Here is a 15,661-nt window from a genome sequence, read left to right as displayed (position 1 = left end):
GCGGGCTGAACCCCCGGGCTGGGGGCCGAGCACGCGGCCCTGGGTTGCAGCGCGCCCCCCGCCCGGGCACCCCGCGCTCCCCAGTGCCGGGCGCTGCCCCAGCTGCACCCTAGTGTCCGGAGCCCCTGGGCCCCAGGGCAGAGCCCGCCGCTCCCCAGGGCTTTAGCCCAGTTCCCCCTCCCCTGGTGGTGGGGCCGGGCAGAGGAGGCGGCTGCCCTGCGGTACCGGTTGGCATTTCCTGCCAGGCAAAGGCTCCTCCCTAGGCAGGTTCCCCCACGGCTGTTTGACGAGGCTTTGTGCTGCACCCATGGCACGGCCCGATGCCCGGTCACAGCCCAGGTCCCAAGGGCTACACCAGAAAGAATTCCCTTGCGCCAGGCGCCAGCGGGTATCTGTCTGCCCTCCTGGGCACGTGGCCTAGAGTCTAGACCCTGGGGACCAACAGGAGCCAGCACAGTAACGCACACGGGATCCTGTGCGTTCGCGCCGGAGGACAGCGGTTCCCAATCCCACGTTGCACACATGTACACTGACAAACATCCCTACCTCGTGGCGTCAGTGCGACACGACTGCACAGTGCCCTGGAGGCCGGGCGCCCGTGCAGCCGCTCAGGAGAGATTTCAGTGCCGCCCAGCTGACTAGCAGAACGCCCGCAGCCAGGTTTGTGTTTCTACTGGTGGTGCACGTTGGTACAGGAGTTGGTGCACATCACATTTATTCTACACATGGATGGAAAAGATTAGCGGGAACATTGCTGCCCATGCAGTGCACTCTGCATCTGACTCTCTGCACGTCACTGCAGGTGTGTGTGTGGGGAGGGACAGCTGACCCATCTGGCTGGTGTGGGAAAAGCCCGTCCTGAGGAACTGGGATTCAGCAGTCCTAGAGGGGAAGAGGTAATGTTGGTCCAGTCCTTCCCACCTCTGCAGCAGGGAGATAAAGGGTGTGGGGTGAATCCCTAGGGGTTCTCCGGAGCACCACGCCATCCTCCCCTTCCCCCCGACAGAACAACCGGGGGGAATTGGAATCTCCTCCCTTGCAGCGTGGTTTGGGCCTTGGGTTTTGAACATCAGTGAAAGCCCCGCTAGTGAAAACGAGCCTGCAGCTCTCAGTGATTGTGTTCTGCAGACGCTCCTGGCTGGGACGGGGTGGGGTGAGCAGGGGGACACAGCGGGAAGCTGGCCTGGCACCTGGCGTCCGGCTCACTCTGGTGTGATCGGAGAGTAAATGGAATCGCTCCTAGTGACACGCACACAAAGCCTGGGCAGCTCGCGTCAGGGATCACGGGACCCAGGGGAGAGCGAGAACAATACGCAGCCGTCTCTGTCCTTTTGCAGGGGCAGTGCTGACACTGGCCGGTTCATTCAGTACAGCAGAGCCCCTGCGCTGCTACTTTGGCCTGGGTTCAGGGGTGAGGTGCGGATCCTCCCTGCATTCACGTGGGAAAATGGCCGACTCCATGGAAACCCAGGGATCGGTTCAATGTGCAGACAGGCCCGGCAGTTCAGGGACACCAGGGGCTGAGTTCCCTCAACTCCTGCTGGCTGGGTCCAGTGGCTCCTTCCACTTGCTGGGGGTGGGGCCTTTAGAAGTGGGTGGGCCCTGCCTGCCCACCTCCTAGTATTTCGGTAAGGCTGCCATGGGCGCTGAGTGGAAGTACTCCGAGTGATGCAGAATCGGGCTTTGCCCATGTAAGAGAAAGAGGCTGCGCATTGTAAAATGGAGCTTTTAACTGCCACGAAATTCCAACGGCAACAATTCGTGTTTGCCAGAGAAGGTCCTAAACCCCCCTTCCCCCACACCTCAATAGCTGCACATTCTGACCGTGCGTACAATGGGCAGGGGCAGAACAATGCACTTTTCATCCACCCAGCCATTCGTGTAGCTTCCAAATGCTCTCCTGGCTGATGGGACGCGAATGAATCAGCACAGAAGAGTGTGTGTGCACGTGCGTGTGTGCGTGCATGTGCCCATGCACGTGCACATGCACAAGAGGGTAAATAACATTACAGCAGGAACAAAGGAACTTTATTGCTCAGCCCCTATATAATCAACAGCAAAAACAACGCAAGACGGACAAATAGATCTAGCTCAAACCCTCTTGGTGTAATCAAGGTAACCTTTTGATTTCAGTGGAGATGTGTGCGGAGCCAGCACTAGGTTCTTGGGGCGGAAGTGGGGCGTTACTGTGTCTAGGTCATGAGGGAAATAGTTGTTGCTAGCCCTTGCACGAGGTGAATGCCAGCCAGGCCTGACTCACACAAACAGTGCCGCTGAACTCAATGGGATCTCTAACAAGTTTGCAGGAGATATTTAGGAAGAAGAGAGCATACCAGAGCATCCAAGAAATACTTTATTAGAAATAATTTATTAGAAATTATTATTGCTTAACATTAGAAATACTTATTAGAATACAACAGCAAAAAAAAAAAATCAGGTAGAAGAAAAAAAATGCCACTAATTAAAACGTGGTTGATTTTCATCCTGAGCGAAGGCAGCATTCACCATGTAGTTGTAGTCTGGCCGGTGTGTGTCCTGGTCCAACGAGTCCCTGGACTGGTTCAAAGACAGATTCCTCCTGGGGAATTCCAGTGCGTTTTTCCTGTTATTTCTGTACAGAAAAGTGAACAAAGAGTAAAAAGCTGCAGCCCTGTCCCTCCTCTGGAGATCAGACATGACATCACATGGTGCCTTGAGCTGTCTGAGCCCATGCTGGTTTGAGGCATGGGAGCCACGTGAACGCCCTGAGAGCCGACCCACCGTGACATGGACACCCGTACCTTGACTTGGCTAGCCACACAGCCAGGGCGATGAGCACGGCGAGGACGAGGATTCCTGCTGCAATTCCCACAAGGATGTAGACTAGAGGGTCCACGGGTGGTTTAGGCTTGTTAACTGAGGGGGATACAGAAGCCCAGTTGAGGACACAGCAGAGGAGCGGAGCCCTGCAAACCCGCTTTGTACCGGCGGGTACCCACATCCGCACGTGTGCAAGTCCACGGATCATTGTTGCAGACACGGAAACATTTGCATCTCTGCAGGGCTCTACAGACCAGCTCCTCCCTTGTGGGAGTTCTTGCCCTCTCCCCCCCAGATAGCACCCACAACTGCACCACGGTGATCCGGCGCACGTGCCTTCGGCAGCGAGCAGGGCTGTGCGCTGCAGGAGGCTGTGCTACGCATACCCCAATGCAGCAGTGCAGGTGCCTGGTGTGATGTGAATACTCCCTGGGCAAGGCAGTTGGAGCCCCAGCCATGATGCCATCCCAAAGCAGGTGTGCCAAGGCCTCTCCTAACCCAGCAGGGTGTGGCACGGCCAGCCCAGCTAATGATGACGAGCTGCTCTCCTAAGCAGTCCAGCGTTACCGAGACGATGCTATTCAGTTGGAAGGCCTGCAGTGTGAGTCCTGCTTGGCACAGAGGCAATCCTCCCATTGACTCTCGGGACCTGACCCTGCAGGCCCTAACGCACGGGAGTGCTGTACAGGGCTTCACTGGGTGCAGGATTGGGCCCTTAGCCCAGGCTGGTTAAATCTAGTGCCCTAAACACACGGCACAGGCCTGATCCTGCTCTTTCCTGGCCTCATCACTGCACTGACGTCAGCAGAGCAACTCAGATTAGCACCAGTGTGACCGAGAACAGCACCTTTCTGTGACCACCGGGCCCTCCCTCCCATACTCAGCGCACACGGCATTGGCTCTGCAGCACCTCGCTTTGCCAGTGATGCCCCAAATCGCTTTTTACCTTGTGTGATCACTTCATCTTCGCAGCGAAGGCCCTGGTACCCTTCCGGGCACACGCAGCTGAAGTTGGCAGAGCTGTTGCTGGATTGGTCTGTAGCCTCCGTACAAATCCCCCCATTGTCACAAGGATCCGCCAGGCATGGGCCAGCTGGAGAACGAGAGAAACACGTGAGCATCTCAGGACTGCCTGTGCCCAGGCTGCCGTCTGCTGTAGGTTCCAGTAACTGGCCATTCTGGACCTGCCCAGTATTTTAGGGAATCCTTATTTGAGGCCTGTCTCCCATAACAGCTCGATTAGGGATGTTCGTCCTGGGTTCCAGTCCCAATGGTTTCTCTGTACAGACAGTGTTGGGGAGGTGACAGCTCTGATTGAATCAGCTTCTGGCGGTGAGAGGGACATGCTCCCCCACCCCCACCCCTAGCGACAAAACCAGCAAAGGCCACGCGCCGTGGCCAGCGACTGACTCACGCGCATAGCACCCGCGAGTGAAGTTAGCGACGGCGCAGATCTCGCTGCGTGCGCACGTTGCCCTGGAACAGGCGATGCTGGAACTTTCTGTGCACACACACGTCTGCGAGCAGTCCTCAGTCGTGAACTTTTCTCCAGCCTACAAGAGAACAGCTAAGAGTCAGAGGCATCGACTCAAACCAGCCGACAACAGGAAGATGAAACAGGGACCCAGTCCAGGTCCCAAGAAGTCTGTACCAATCTGCCATTCACATCAGTGGGGGCAGGAGCAGGCCCTTTGCAGTGTGGGGAAGGTACGTACAGAAAACAAACCAGCAGCCTAGAAACCCCTGTGGCTCAGGCCCGCTAAGGACTCAAGGAGGGCCCAAGTCAAAAGGCCGCCAGTGGGTCTGAGAGAGCGATGGAGTCCTCGCCCCAGCTCAGCACGTGGGGCAGCCAGCAACGTCCCATTAGACTTGGGACCAGACATAGGAGCAGCCCACTGAGCCGCTAGCCAGCGGGGGCTTCTGGCCATCTAGATGTGTCAGCCTCTGGCACAGACCCAGCATGTCCCTTGGAGGCCCGCTCAGAGCTGGCTGGCTCAGTCCTGGTGACAGCGTTTCAGCGCAAAGCTATGGAGCTGCTTCCTGTCCTTCCGCAAGCGCGTGAAGCAGCTTCCGTGAGGTCAGGCCCTGCTTACAGAGCTCTTCACGCAGGGGCTAGTTCTGCCAGCTTTTGAACACGTCCCGTGTCAGCCCCACTGGCAGGACGGGCCCCAGCGAGGGCACGAATCAGAAGTTTTGTAACATCAGGGAAACCTTGCCCCTGGATTCCCATGTGCCATTGTTCAGAGCAGCGACGGGACATATTGACACAGGCTTCACCAAGCAAGCACCGGAGATCGCCAAGGGCACGCTTCCCACGCACAGCGCGTCAGATACACTCGCAGTGCCTGCTGCTCCCTTCCTGGCCTTCCCTCTCCCCAGGGCCCAGAGCTGCATGCCCGCAAGAGCGGGAAGGGGTGGGAGTAACTAACTCGACATCACCCCTGCCAGTGCGGCACCTTCCTACTGTACCTGATAGTATGTGCCGAGGAAGGTGCAGCCGCACGCCTTGTAGGGCACACAGTTATAGCCACTGAGGACGTATCCAGAGAGGCATTCGCAGCCTTCAACGCAGGGGGCCTCGCACTCGGAGGAGGCCGCCAGGTTGCTGCAGGAATCCGGGCACGCGCTCATGCAGCTGCTGTACTTGCTGTTCAGGGGACACTGCATCTCTGCAATAAAACCCAGGAGTCAGAGAATATCAGCAGGCTGCTACTGCCTGGGAATGTGTACTGAAGGCATTCTTCCCCCCAGGCCTGAACCACGGCTCTGCCTTTCCTACCCAGAGGTGGCTGCATTTCAGAGGTAGGTGAAATGGATCACGTAGGTGTTAGAAGAACATTACGGTTGCAGATCAAGCACTGGAAAGTCAGGAAACGGCAGAATTAATCCTGCACGTGCTTCCCACTCTCAGGTCTGCAGTTCAGTGATCTCAATGGGACCATTCCCAGGCATAGAATTGCCATGTGAGCGGGTTGGGAATTTTTTGGTGAATGGTTTTATTCTCCAAAAAAACGCGGCTTGACCGAACCTGCCTGTCTGCAAACCCCACATGGCTCTGATGAATCTTCTGACTCAATCGGTTTGGGGGGAAAGTTTCAAAATGTCCCTTTTTGGCATTTATAAAATGAAGAGTTTTTGTTTTTTTCAAGTCAAAATGACTTTCTGTTCCAAAATTGCAGTAAATATAGACAAAACCGTTAAACCTGAAGCAAAACGTTTCAAAATGATCAAATTGAAGCGATTCAGTTGACCCCAACAGACTTGTGGTTTGTGAACATTTTCAAGATTTGGCTTTTCATCCTGATTCGAGATGAGAAAATTACAGAGTCTCTTAAGAATGTTCATGGGGTGGGAAAAACATTGATCTCCTAGCTCGGTCAAGCACCTTGCTGAAGCAGGGGACAGACAAGCCAGCACAGGACTGAGAGGGATGGGTCAGAAGAGGGGGGCTGGTTGCCCAACTTTCTAACTGGCCTGTGCCCCAGGAGCCATGCGAAGGCACCACAAGAGCTGAGAGGAAAAGTGCTGACTCTAAAAGAGCCAAACCTCAGATCCTGTGGATTCTTCCTAGCGGCAAACCCAGATTTCTGGGTCCGATAAAGGACTCTGATTGTTCTCACCACAAGACGTCTGCTGTCTCCAGTTTTCCAGAGTGACCCCGTTCTGCTGACAGGTCTGTGCGTACTGCTCCAGATGCCGACACAGCACAGCACTGTTATCAGCTTCCGCACACAGGTCAAAGACACAGCCCCTGCGTGCCCAAAACAATGGTTACGGCACCGCCAGCTGCTTTGCCCTGGACTCCCCATTGGAGCCCTCTCAAAGCACCCTGGGCACGGCTGGCTGAGGAACGTGCGAGAGGAGGAAACGGGGCCCTTGGGAAGATGAGGCGCAGGTTCTGCAGCTGCTGCTGGCGTGCAGCGTGTGTGCCCACCCGCGAAGAGACAGGGACGGGAGGGCATTTCAGAGCAGGGCCACCCTGTCCACGCTGTTCCTGGTGTCAGTGAGTGGCTGTTGGCGAGGAGACAAGGGATGGCCTCGTGCCGCTCTGTTTTGAGGACACTCCCACGTCAGGGCAGGTCTAAATGCTGCACTGGCACCGCATAGTGCTGCAGGGAAGCTGCTAGTGTGCAAACAGCAGAGCTCCTGTCAGCATGGTTACTCCAGCTCTGTGAGAGGTGGTGGCGGTATGGACAGGAGCAGCCGCCTGGCCAACACAGCCCTGTCTGCACGGGATGGGAAGGACTCGTCAATTGGCTAGTCGACTAGTCGCTCCCCACCCCCCATGCTGCCTCTGTTGGAAAGAGGTACTTCAAAGTTGCAGCACCACATGGAGCCTGGGGCCAGACCCTGGGCTCCATGGGGCGCTGCCACTTTGAAATGCCGCGAGAAGCCTGATGCCGTGCGTCTCACTGCGTTTCAAAGTGGCAGCGCCGCATGGGGCCCGGGGTCAACCTCCAGCTGATCCTGGGCTCCACACGGCGCTTTCGCCTTTGAAGTGTAGCACCAGCCCGAGAGTTGCTCGTTGCACAATGCACCGACTATCAATTCGTCAGAGACTCGATGGTCAACACCCCTCGTCTGCACGGGGGTTAGGGCGGGACAGCGACGTTGCCGGGGGAGGATTGCTATCGCCCCTGAGTGGCTGCGCGCTGCAAGCTGCCAGCCATTACAGCTGGGATTGCCAAGGAGGAAGTGCTGGCTGGGGTGACTGAGTTGGGTTGGTCCTGCTGTGGGCAGGGGGTTGGACTCGATGCCTCCTGAGGTCTCTGCCGGCCTGGGGGTTCTAGGACTCTAGAATTAGGCACCCAGATTAATATGCATTTGGTTCCTAAATCCCTTAGGCTCCCCCTGTATGCCATGGGGTGCAGCCGTGTTGGTCCCAGGCAAGTTCTGTCACTGGCCCCATGTCTGCTCGTGAGAGACAAGCCCTAGAGCCACACACAGCTGCACAAGCGTGAGACTCGGGCGGCTCTCACCCCCACAGGCATTGTTGGTTCAGTAAGGGATATTCCTTCCCCCCCATCCCCCTTGTGTCTCTGAAGCCCAGCTTGCAGGTGCCAGGGTTCCCCTTGCAGGCGTGGCTGGGGACAAGAGGAAAGCTCCGTTCAGAGCGCGGTCACTGCGAATTCCTCGCCCGACAAACGCAACGGTCGGTATGCATAGGCCGATGCTCAGGCCTTGTTAATGCAGATCTTGGGCCTGATCCTCCAGTCCCGCTCAGTGCCCAGGGGGTACACAGGCGTTGCTTGCCAGGGTCAGGCCCTGAACGACTCGGAGACCGTGACTGAGAGCGGCGCACGCCCCCAGGATACTCACATCTGGGAGAAGCTGACGGAGACGTTGGGGTGACACTTCGCAAAGGGGCCATTTGGATCGGTAAGAATCCCACACTTGGAAGTGGAGTTCACAAGGCTCAGCTGGCTGGAACTGCACCCTCTGGTGAGCCCCGTGTTTAACTCGAGAGCATCCAGCTGCTCATCGGAAAGGACGTCTCGCCTGCAATGAGTCAAAGGTTGGCCGGAGTGCCATGGCTAGGGCAAGGCGGCTAGGCCTGGCCTGGCATGAGGCTGAGGGAGACGGGTGAGCACACTCCAGCGCGGTATCGAAACACCTCCCTTGCAATGATTCGCGGCGCTAAAGTCGGTGGGGCAGTTGCGGCCAGCCAGTGGGATATGCTGCAGACAGCAGCTGGGAGAGTTCACTTGCAGTTCCCGCCCCAGCCCACCAGAGCCCTCTCGGGTGATGGCCTCTGGGACACTGCCGGACTAAGAGAAAAGTACCTCAAAGGTGCAATCTCTCTTCAATGCCACTGGCACTAGTGGGCCGTTGGCAGGTGCCTGAAGGCCAAACCGACTCTGTATCTGGCTCCTGGACACAACTGCCCCCTCTCCCCCCCACAGCCTGCTCCGTATTTATGTAGGGCCAGTACCTGCGGCGGGAGACTGTTCTTGTGACGGGGACTTTCCAGCTCTCCCCAAACACGTCCACATCCTGGACGCGAGTGCCGTCTGGCTTGGTAAAGTCGTTTTTATACTTCCCATCAAAGTTGCCGCACAGGCCTTCGACTTTGTTCTTGTAGGTGTTGGCCAGGACCATATCTAATGGGGCCAGAAGGAAAGAAACCTGTAGTCACAAGTGCACCAGGGATGTGGAATGGAATAGCAGGCAGCCTCGCGTCGTGAGCCATACCATAGGCTGATGCCGTGGCAGGAGCCCTGTGCCGGGGGGAGAGACCAGCCCACGTATCCTGGTGACTCAGCTCTCTGGGACATATGCCTACTCGGCATTAAACAACCTGCTGCACACTGCGGCTTGCCTGGTCAGCTGACTCAGGCTTGTGGGGTGCCAAGCTAAAAATAGCAGAGCAGCTGTTTGGGCTCACGCGGGAGCCTGGGATCTGAGGCCCTGTGGAGAGGGTGGATCTCAGCGCCGGGGCTTTAGCCTGAGTCCATGTGACTACACTGCTATTTTTACCCCCGGAAGCCCAAGTCAGCTGGCTCAGGCTTGGTGCTGTGGGTTTTTTATTGCAGTGCAGACTTAACCTAAGGGATCTCCCGCCCTGCAGGGTGCATTCTATTGGATATCACTGAGTTCCTGGAAAGCAGACCTTCCCTTCCTGCAGGACGACTGGGATTTTAAGGCTTTGTGACTAGGAGTATGGGAATAAGCACCCCCCCACAGACACATACTCCCTAGCCACCTTGCTTATGTAATATGGCAGGATTCTGGTCTCCCGTACCTCTGCTGCAAGTCAGGAATAAAGGCATTCAAGTCAATGGAGATGTAGTCATGTAAAATGGGTGCAAGTGAGAAGGGCCCCAGATCTATTAAGGGGGGCTTCTGAGAAGGGGAGAGGTAGTGAGGGCCCCCACTGCAGCCCTAGGGCTTGGGGCAAAGCACCAAACTTCACTGGCCATTTGGAAAATCAGCCAAGGGTCTGGTCCAACCTTTGTCCATTGATCTCAGGAGCAAATTCGGTTGTTTGCTTTTGCTAAACCTCCATCAGGTGTCAGTGCTGCATTAACAAAGCTAGGAACAGTCTGCACCCAGGCCCCATTCTACCCAAACCAAGGCTATTTGGGGGAGCCAGGCAGAAGGTGCCGGCTTTGCTGGCTCTCTAGTTCCTGGGAAGTAATCTGCCCACGGTTATCTGGGATTTCACGCTGCAAAGAAGAATCTTGTAGTTAGACAAGGCAAGTTCGCAGGTTCCTCTGGGATTGGCCTCTCCTATAGGACGTGGCATTCGATGCATTCTACAGGGGGTTCTCTTGATTGTTCTTACCTAAGTTTTCAACACCATCGTAGCTGAGTGATAAGCCAAAATCTGTCTCCAGGTAGATTCTCATTGGTTTCTGGTATATGCGAAGACCTTCATGAGGCTGGGCTGGGGGAATGGTGTTCACTCCATCCACCTAACAGAGAGAGAATTATTTATAACTCAGTGGACGGATCACATTCAAACCTGCTCCCAGCTGAGGTCTGGAGCACACAGCTATATTTTCTGGTTTCAGATTTTGTAATGAAATTTTCAGACAGCCATAGCCATAAACAACTGATCTTCAGTGCCTAGCTCTAAATGTGGTATGGACTGAGCTGAATTTCAGTATTTTCACGCCACTTTGGGAGACTTCTGGTTTTTGGCTAGAAAAGAAGTTGACACATTTCCATAAGCAAAATGTGTACTAGTAAGTGATGATGATAGTGTGCGTAAGGCAATATAATTCCTGCAGTATCATTATGTGCTTTCTCTTCCGTACTAGTGAAGCCAGATCTCGGTGTTATTGTGAATCTTGTGATGTTTGGTGGTGTTTGCAAAGAGCCAACACCAGTAGGCAGGGAAGCCCAGGGGAACCTCAGTTTTCAGTAACAAATAAAGAAGTGAATGAGCATCCCTTGGAGAAAAGCTGGAAAATGTGACCCTTAAATCTTAAAAAGGCAAAGCAACACGACACGGAATTTATTATTTTTTACAAACCACCCTGATTTTTAAGGCAATCTTGTGATTTCTGTGGCCTGACTCCTGATTTCTGCACACCCCAGGTTAGCAATCCTGAGGCTGTTCTCTCTCTCTCTCCTCTCACTCTCCCCATCTCACTCCCTTTGGCTACATCTAGACTGCAGAATTCTTTCGGAAGAAGCTTTCCCGGAAGAGATCTTCTGAAAAAAACTTCTTCCAAAAGACAGCATCCACACTGCCACAATGCATCAGAAAAGTGATCTGCTTTTTCGAAAGATAGCATCCAGACTGAATGGACGCTCTCTCTCATTTCAGCTGTGATTACTACGGGTGGAGTGGCCACCAGGGCACCTGCGCTTTTTCCTCTTCTTCTGGAAGAATTCCCTCTTCCCTATCCACACATGCCTTTTTCCGAAAGAGCTCTTTCGGAAAAAGGCTTCTTCCTTGTAGAAAGAGGCTTACCAATGTCGGAAAAACCCCTCTGTTCTTTCGATTTTTTGTTGAAAGAACGTGATTGCCGTGTGGACATAATTGAAGGGTTTTCTGACAAAACTCTGCAGTGTAGACACACCCTGAATGTCAGCAGGGTTTGTGCCACTGAACAGCGCTCCTCGCTTTCACTGCCAGGAGTGTTCACAGCAGCACAAGGCGCACCATTAGTGATTCCATGCTGGGAAGCCATCCCTGTGAACCAGGCATAGCTGCAAGTCATTGCTGGGAAGAGCCGACTGTTGGGTTCAGAGTGCCCTGTTGCTTATCGACCTCACTAAATGAGACTGTGAGCCAGGCACTCAGGGATTTTAAACCCAGCCCTGACACTCCCATCATCATCAAGTCCCTTGACTGCTCCGTGCCTCAGTTTCCCCATCTATCCCTATTCACTACCTCACAGGCAGCTGTGAAGGATACTGGCATAATGTAGGCCAAGCATGATGAGATGCTGAGACCCATTGTGAGCTGCTGGTTTTCAGGATGGGCCCAGATCCAGTGCTGGGTGTTCTGTGCAGTGCCTACTTCCATACAGCCCAGCGTCTGCACTCACACATCATTCCTGAGGCCAACAAGCGATTTCTCTGTGAGCAGACACCCAGCAGAGTCCCGTGGTTATGCTTCAAGTCCATTTTGGAACCAGACAGCAGCATTTATGCTCGTCTGAGGCCCATTCAGCGACCACGAGAGAGTCTGCTGCAGTCTAGAAACCCAAGGCGACCACACCCCTTATAAATGGTCAGGAATCCCTACTGATTACTCCACGTTTTTTGATGTTACACAGAAAAACAACGGTGTGTGCAGCTCCATGCACTTCTTACCACTAGCTGCTTCTTCTGCCCCAACCACACGGTGTGATTGTAAACGCTGATATGTATCTCCTGGAGAAAGGAAAGGTCTGGCCTTTTAGTCACTAGCTTGTTCTTCCCCTCGATGCTGAAGGCTGGCAGACGGTCAGAGATGCTGGAGACCGTCTGAGACAGCACATATGTCTTTTTGCCTTGGAAGTGATGCATCAAGCCATCAAACGTCATGTAGTGTGGGTCTCCGATGACGAGGCATTTCCCAAAGCCTAACAGAGAACAGAGAACCTTAGCGTCCAGTCCCACAGGGCAGAGGCTGTGCTGGGGCTGGTGAGTTATGACCATTGCTAACCTGGGAAAGCGAAGATAGCCCAGTGGCCACAACATGGACACACAGACCAGCTGACAGACAGTGAAACTCATCCCTGTGCTGAGCCGGGGACTCCTCGGGGCCGGGGCAAGGGCAAGGTCTGAGTGGTTCCCAGGCCTGGGGAGATGGTGCATGCAGACCCCCTGCCAAGGAGCGAGTCTCCCCAAACACTGTCGTGGGCTTAACGTGGCCTCTGAGAAGTGCCAATTTGGTCACTGCCTGACAGCAGCATTTCAGCAAGTTGTAACACAATGCGGGGGCGTGCACAGGGCGTGTCTGTATTTGAAATGTCACTCTGTCTGGCTCTGACCCACCTCGGAGGTCTTTATCTTTACTCCTATCTTGTAACCCAGCCACTTTGCACACTGGGCAAAAGCAATAGAGGGTCAGGGTGTATCTGACCCCCATGCAGGTGTGAAAAGGGGAAGGGCAGTGATGCACAGAGTCTTCTCTCCTCTTTGATCATCCCATGCAGGGGCCAGACTCAGTCCAAATCCCCACCTCTCCTACGCACAGGTTCATTCTGGTGCCGCCAAAGTATTAGGAGAGCACAGATGGGGAGGGGAGGAGGTAGGGATATAAGAGTTTAACCATTTAACCAGTATCAGCTTATCAGTCACGGTTGCAGTTAAACTCTTCTGCCAGCGTGTGCAAGGTCCTGGCCCTGCTCCTGAGAGCCAGCTGCCCTCCCCACTCCCCGCTGACACCCCCCGCCACTGGACCCAACATGTGCCAGGACCAGGAGCGGCCCAAGGCCGGCTGTAGCAGCTGGTGCCCCAGGCGGAAGGCGCGATCGGCACCCCTGCCTGCATGGCCGTCAATGGCCGTGACGTAATCACGGGGCGCCCTGGCACCCTGTGATGTGATCATCGGGCGCCCAGGCTGGCGACGCCCTAGGCAACTGCCTAGTTTGCCAAGGCTCACGGGCTGCCCCTGGCCAGGACTAAGCAATCCCGGTTCAGTCCTGGCTAGTCCCAGGTCCAGGAGATACCCCCACTGTAGCTCTGCAGTTTAAATGTAGTAGGAACTAGGCTGCCTGTGTGCCCGGCTCTTTCTATGTTAAAACTGCAGAACTACAGTGGGGGGATATGCCTTCCCTCATTAACTAACCGTGTAGTCGATATAAATTGTATCAATGACTTGATTGCCTTGTTACCCACCTCTTACCATCCTTATTACCAACCAAATATCAGGCGAGTTTCTATTTAAAAATACATCAGTCTGGTTTTCCCTTTCACCTCACAAATTCAGCGTCTGTGAGGAGAGCAGCTCACGCAGCAAGCTGAGACCTGGCCACGTCCTCTCAACCATTCAAACAGGCAGGACTGAAAGGGATCACCCTTCCTGGGAGCCTGATTCTCCACTGCTTTACGCCTTGCGCCATCATTTCAAGCTGGGCAAAGTCAGTGGAACTCCCTGCCCTGCTCATGTGTGAGCATTGTACGCCCCATTTGCCCCACCTTTCTGCAGGAGAATGAGCAAGGCCATGGAGGATCAGGGCCCTTGTGTCCTGTGATGTTTTGTATTCACTTATCCTTTTCCAAAGTGCTGGGGGCCAATCCTCGTTTGCATTAGAAGCCCTGTGCAGTGCAGTGTCGAGAGGCCATAGCATGGACATACGTTACTATTACCAGGGCCAGTCCTAACCAATTGGCAGCCCCGGGGGGGAAAAAAAAAGCCGGGGAAAATTTATCAAGCAAACAAACAAAACAGACATCAAAAAGGGTCGGGGAGGTCGGGTTGAAATGTGGTCGCGGCCTGCAGCTAAGACCGGCTCTGTCAGCGGCCCCAGGCAACCGCCTGGCTCGCCCGCCCCTAAGACCGGCTCTGACTTACTCCTCCTTCCAAAGTTGCTTTGCACTGGTGAATGGCTCTCCCTTGGGAAACAACCCTTGGCGCCCAGCCCCATGCCTCCCCCCACAGCTGCCCGGCCCCACTTGCACATACCTGTTGGTTTACAGTGGTATTTCCCCTTGTTGTTGAGGACACAGACCTCTGAAGCATCGCAGCCATAGGGCTGGCACTTGATGATGTTGTCCTTCTGACACTTGCACTTGTAGGTACAATGGGCAGTTATCCAGCTCTCCCCCGCCTGCAGGAACGAGGCTGGGTTAATGACACTACCCTGCTCTCCTGCGATTCGCATCGGAGCAAGTCAACAGTCACCTACTGTACAGGCTGTTCCTTGGCTGCCCAGTCTGCTGGCGAGCCTGCGTGGGGAAGCCAGACTCGGCTGGCTGCGTTAAGGCCACAGAGAAATCCCCACTCAATAAATACGTTCCCTTTGGATTCTCCGCAGCAGACTCATCTTTCCTCCACTTTGCTACCACACTACAGTGACAAGACCTGCTGGTTGAACTGCCTCGTGTGTGCTGCTTTAGACATACAACAGGACAGGGCAAATCTCCAGAGTGACCTTTGGCAAATCACCAGCAGCCATGTTTTCAACAGGGGCCCCTGACTCTGGGCCCACCTGCGCTACGGTCTCAGTATGGGGGATGGCTGAGAGGGCTCAGGTCCTGCCCTGCCCGACTCTGAGATGACTCAGTGAGCCCTTGGCCTGAGCTGCCAAAGCAGAGCACTGCAGCTTCCCCGGCGTCGCCCGGAGCCAGAGCTGCTCCGAAGCCGGCCGCTCCCACCCAAGGGCGTGGTCCCTGCAGCCAGTCAGAGCGGCCCCCCGCTGACCCCGAGGGGGGAGCCCGGCCCTAGCACAGCGGGAGGTGGGGGAGAGCGATCCGAGGCCAGCCCTCCCGGGGGCCAGTCAGCGCCCCGCCGCCGGAGCAGCCGGATCTGCCCCGCGCCCCCCTCTGGAGCGGGAGCTGGGCCTTGGAGAGCCAGGGAGCGGCCCGGACCGCTGGCCCGTGACAGGCGCCTGCCGTGGAGCCAGGTGAGCCGGGAGGGGCAGCCCCCCGGACTGGCTGGGCCAGAGCCTGGCAGGCGCTGAGGCGGGACCGGGGCAGGCAGGGCGCTGGGCTGGGAGGCAGCAGGCGGGCGGGCCGGCATCCCCCCCCCGAGCCGTGGGGGTCTCTTCCCCCCGCCGCGATGGAGAGCCTGGGGGTGGCGGCGCCTCGGCAGGGCAGGGAGACCCGGCTGTGTGACCCCCCCGAACCCGGCCCTGGTACCTCAGGACTGTCTGTGTCCCCCCCCCCCGAACCCGGCCCTGGGCTGGTACCTCAGGACTGTCTGTGCTGCCCCCCCCCCCCCCCGAACCCGGCCCTGGGCTGGTACCTCAGGACTGTC

General features: G+C 55.8%; 1 protein-coding gene across 3 annotated transcripts in view; it reads right to left on the bottom strand.

Moving 5' to 3' along the window:
* Positions 1-2,343: 2,343 nt before the first annotated feature.
* LOC102451664 (IgGFc-binding protein-like) overlaps positions 2,344-15,661 on the bottom strand; it is a 105,050-nt gene continuing 91,732 nt past the window's right edge. For all 3 annotated transcript variants that reach the window (XM_075938278.1, XM_075938280.1, XM_075938279.1), the window contains 11 exons: positions 14,369-14,513; positions 12,070-12,320; positions 10,085-10,214; positions 8,732-8,900; positions 8,119-8,298; positions 6,420-6,550; positions 5,269-5,468; positions 4,214-4,352; positions 3,746-3,892; positions 2,781-2,895; positions 2,344-2,611 (listed from right to left, as the gene is read on the bottom strand). In XM_075938278.1, coding sequence (XP_075794393.1) covers positions 2,458-2,611; positions 2,781-2,895; positions 3,746-3,892; positions 4,214-4,352; positions 5,269-5,468; positions 6,420-6,550; positions 8,119-8,298; positions 8,732-8,900; positions 10,085-10,214; positions 12,070-12,320; positions 14,369-14,513 — 1,761 coding nt within the window. In that variant the 3' untranslated portion in view covers positions 2,344-2,457. The remainder of the gene's footprint in view (positions 2,612-2,780; positions 2,896-3,745; positions 3,893-4,213; positions 4,353-5,268; positions 5,469-6,419; positions 6,551-8,118; positions 8,299-8,731; positions 8,901-10,084; positions 10,215-12,069; positions 12,321-14,368; positions 14,514-15,661) is intronic.

This window comes from Pelodiscus sinensis, chromosome 10, assembly GCF_049634645.1.
Source record: "Pelodiscus sinensis isolate JC-2024 chromosome 10, ASM4963464v1, whole genome shotgun sequence".
Taxonomy (NCBI): Eukaryota; Metazoa; Chordata; order Testudines; family Trionychidae; genus Pelodiscus; species Pelodiscus sinensis.
The sequence above is the reverse complement of the archived record's forward strand: the minus strand, read 5'-3'. Positions and strand labels throughout refer to the sequence as shown.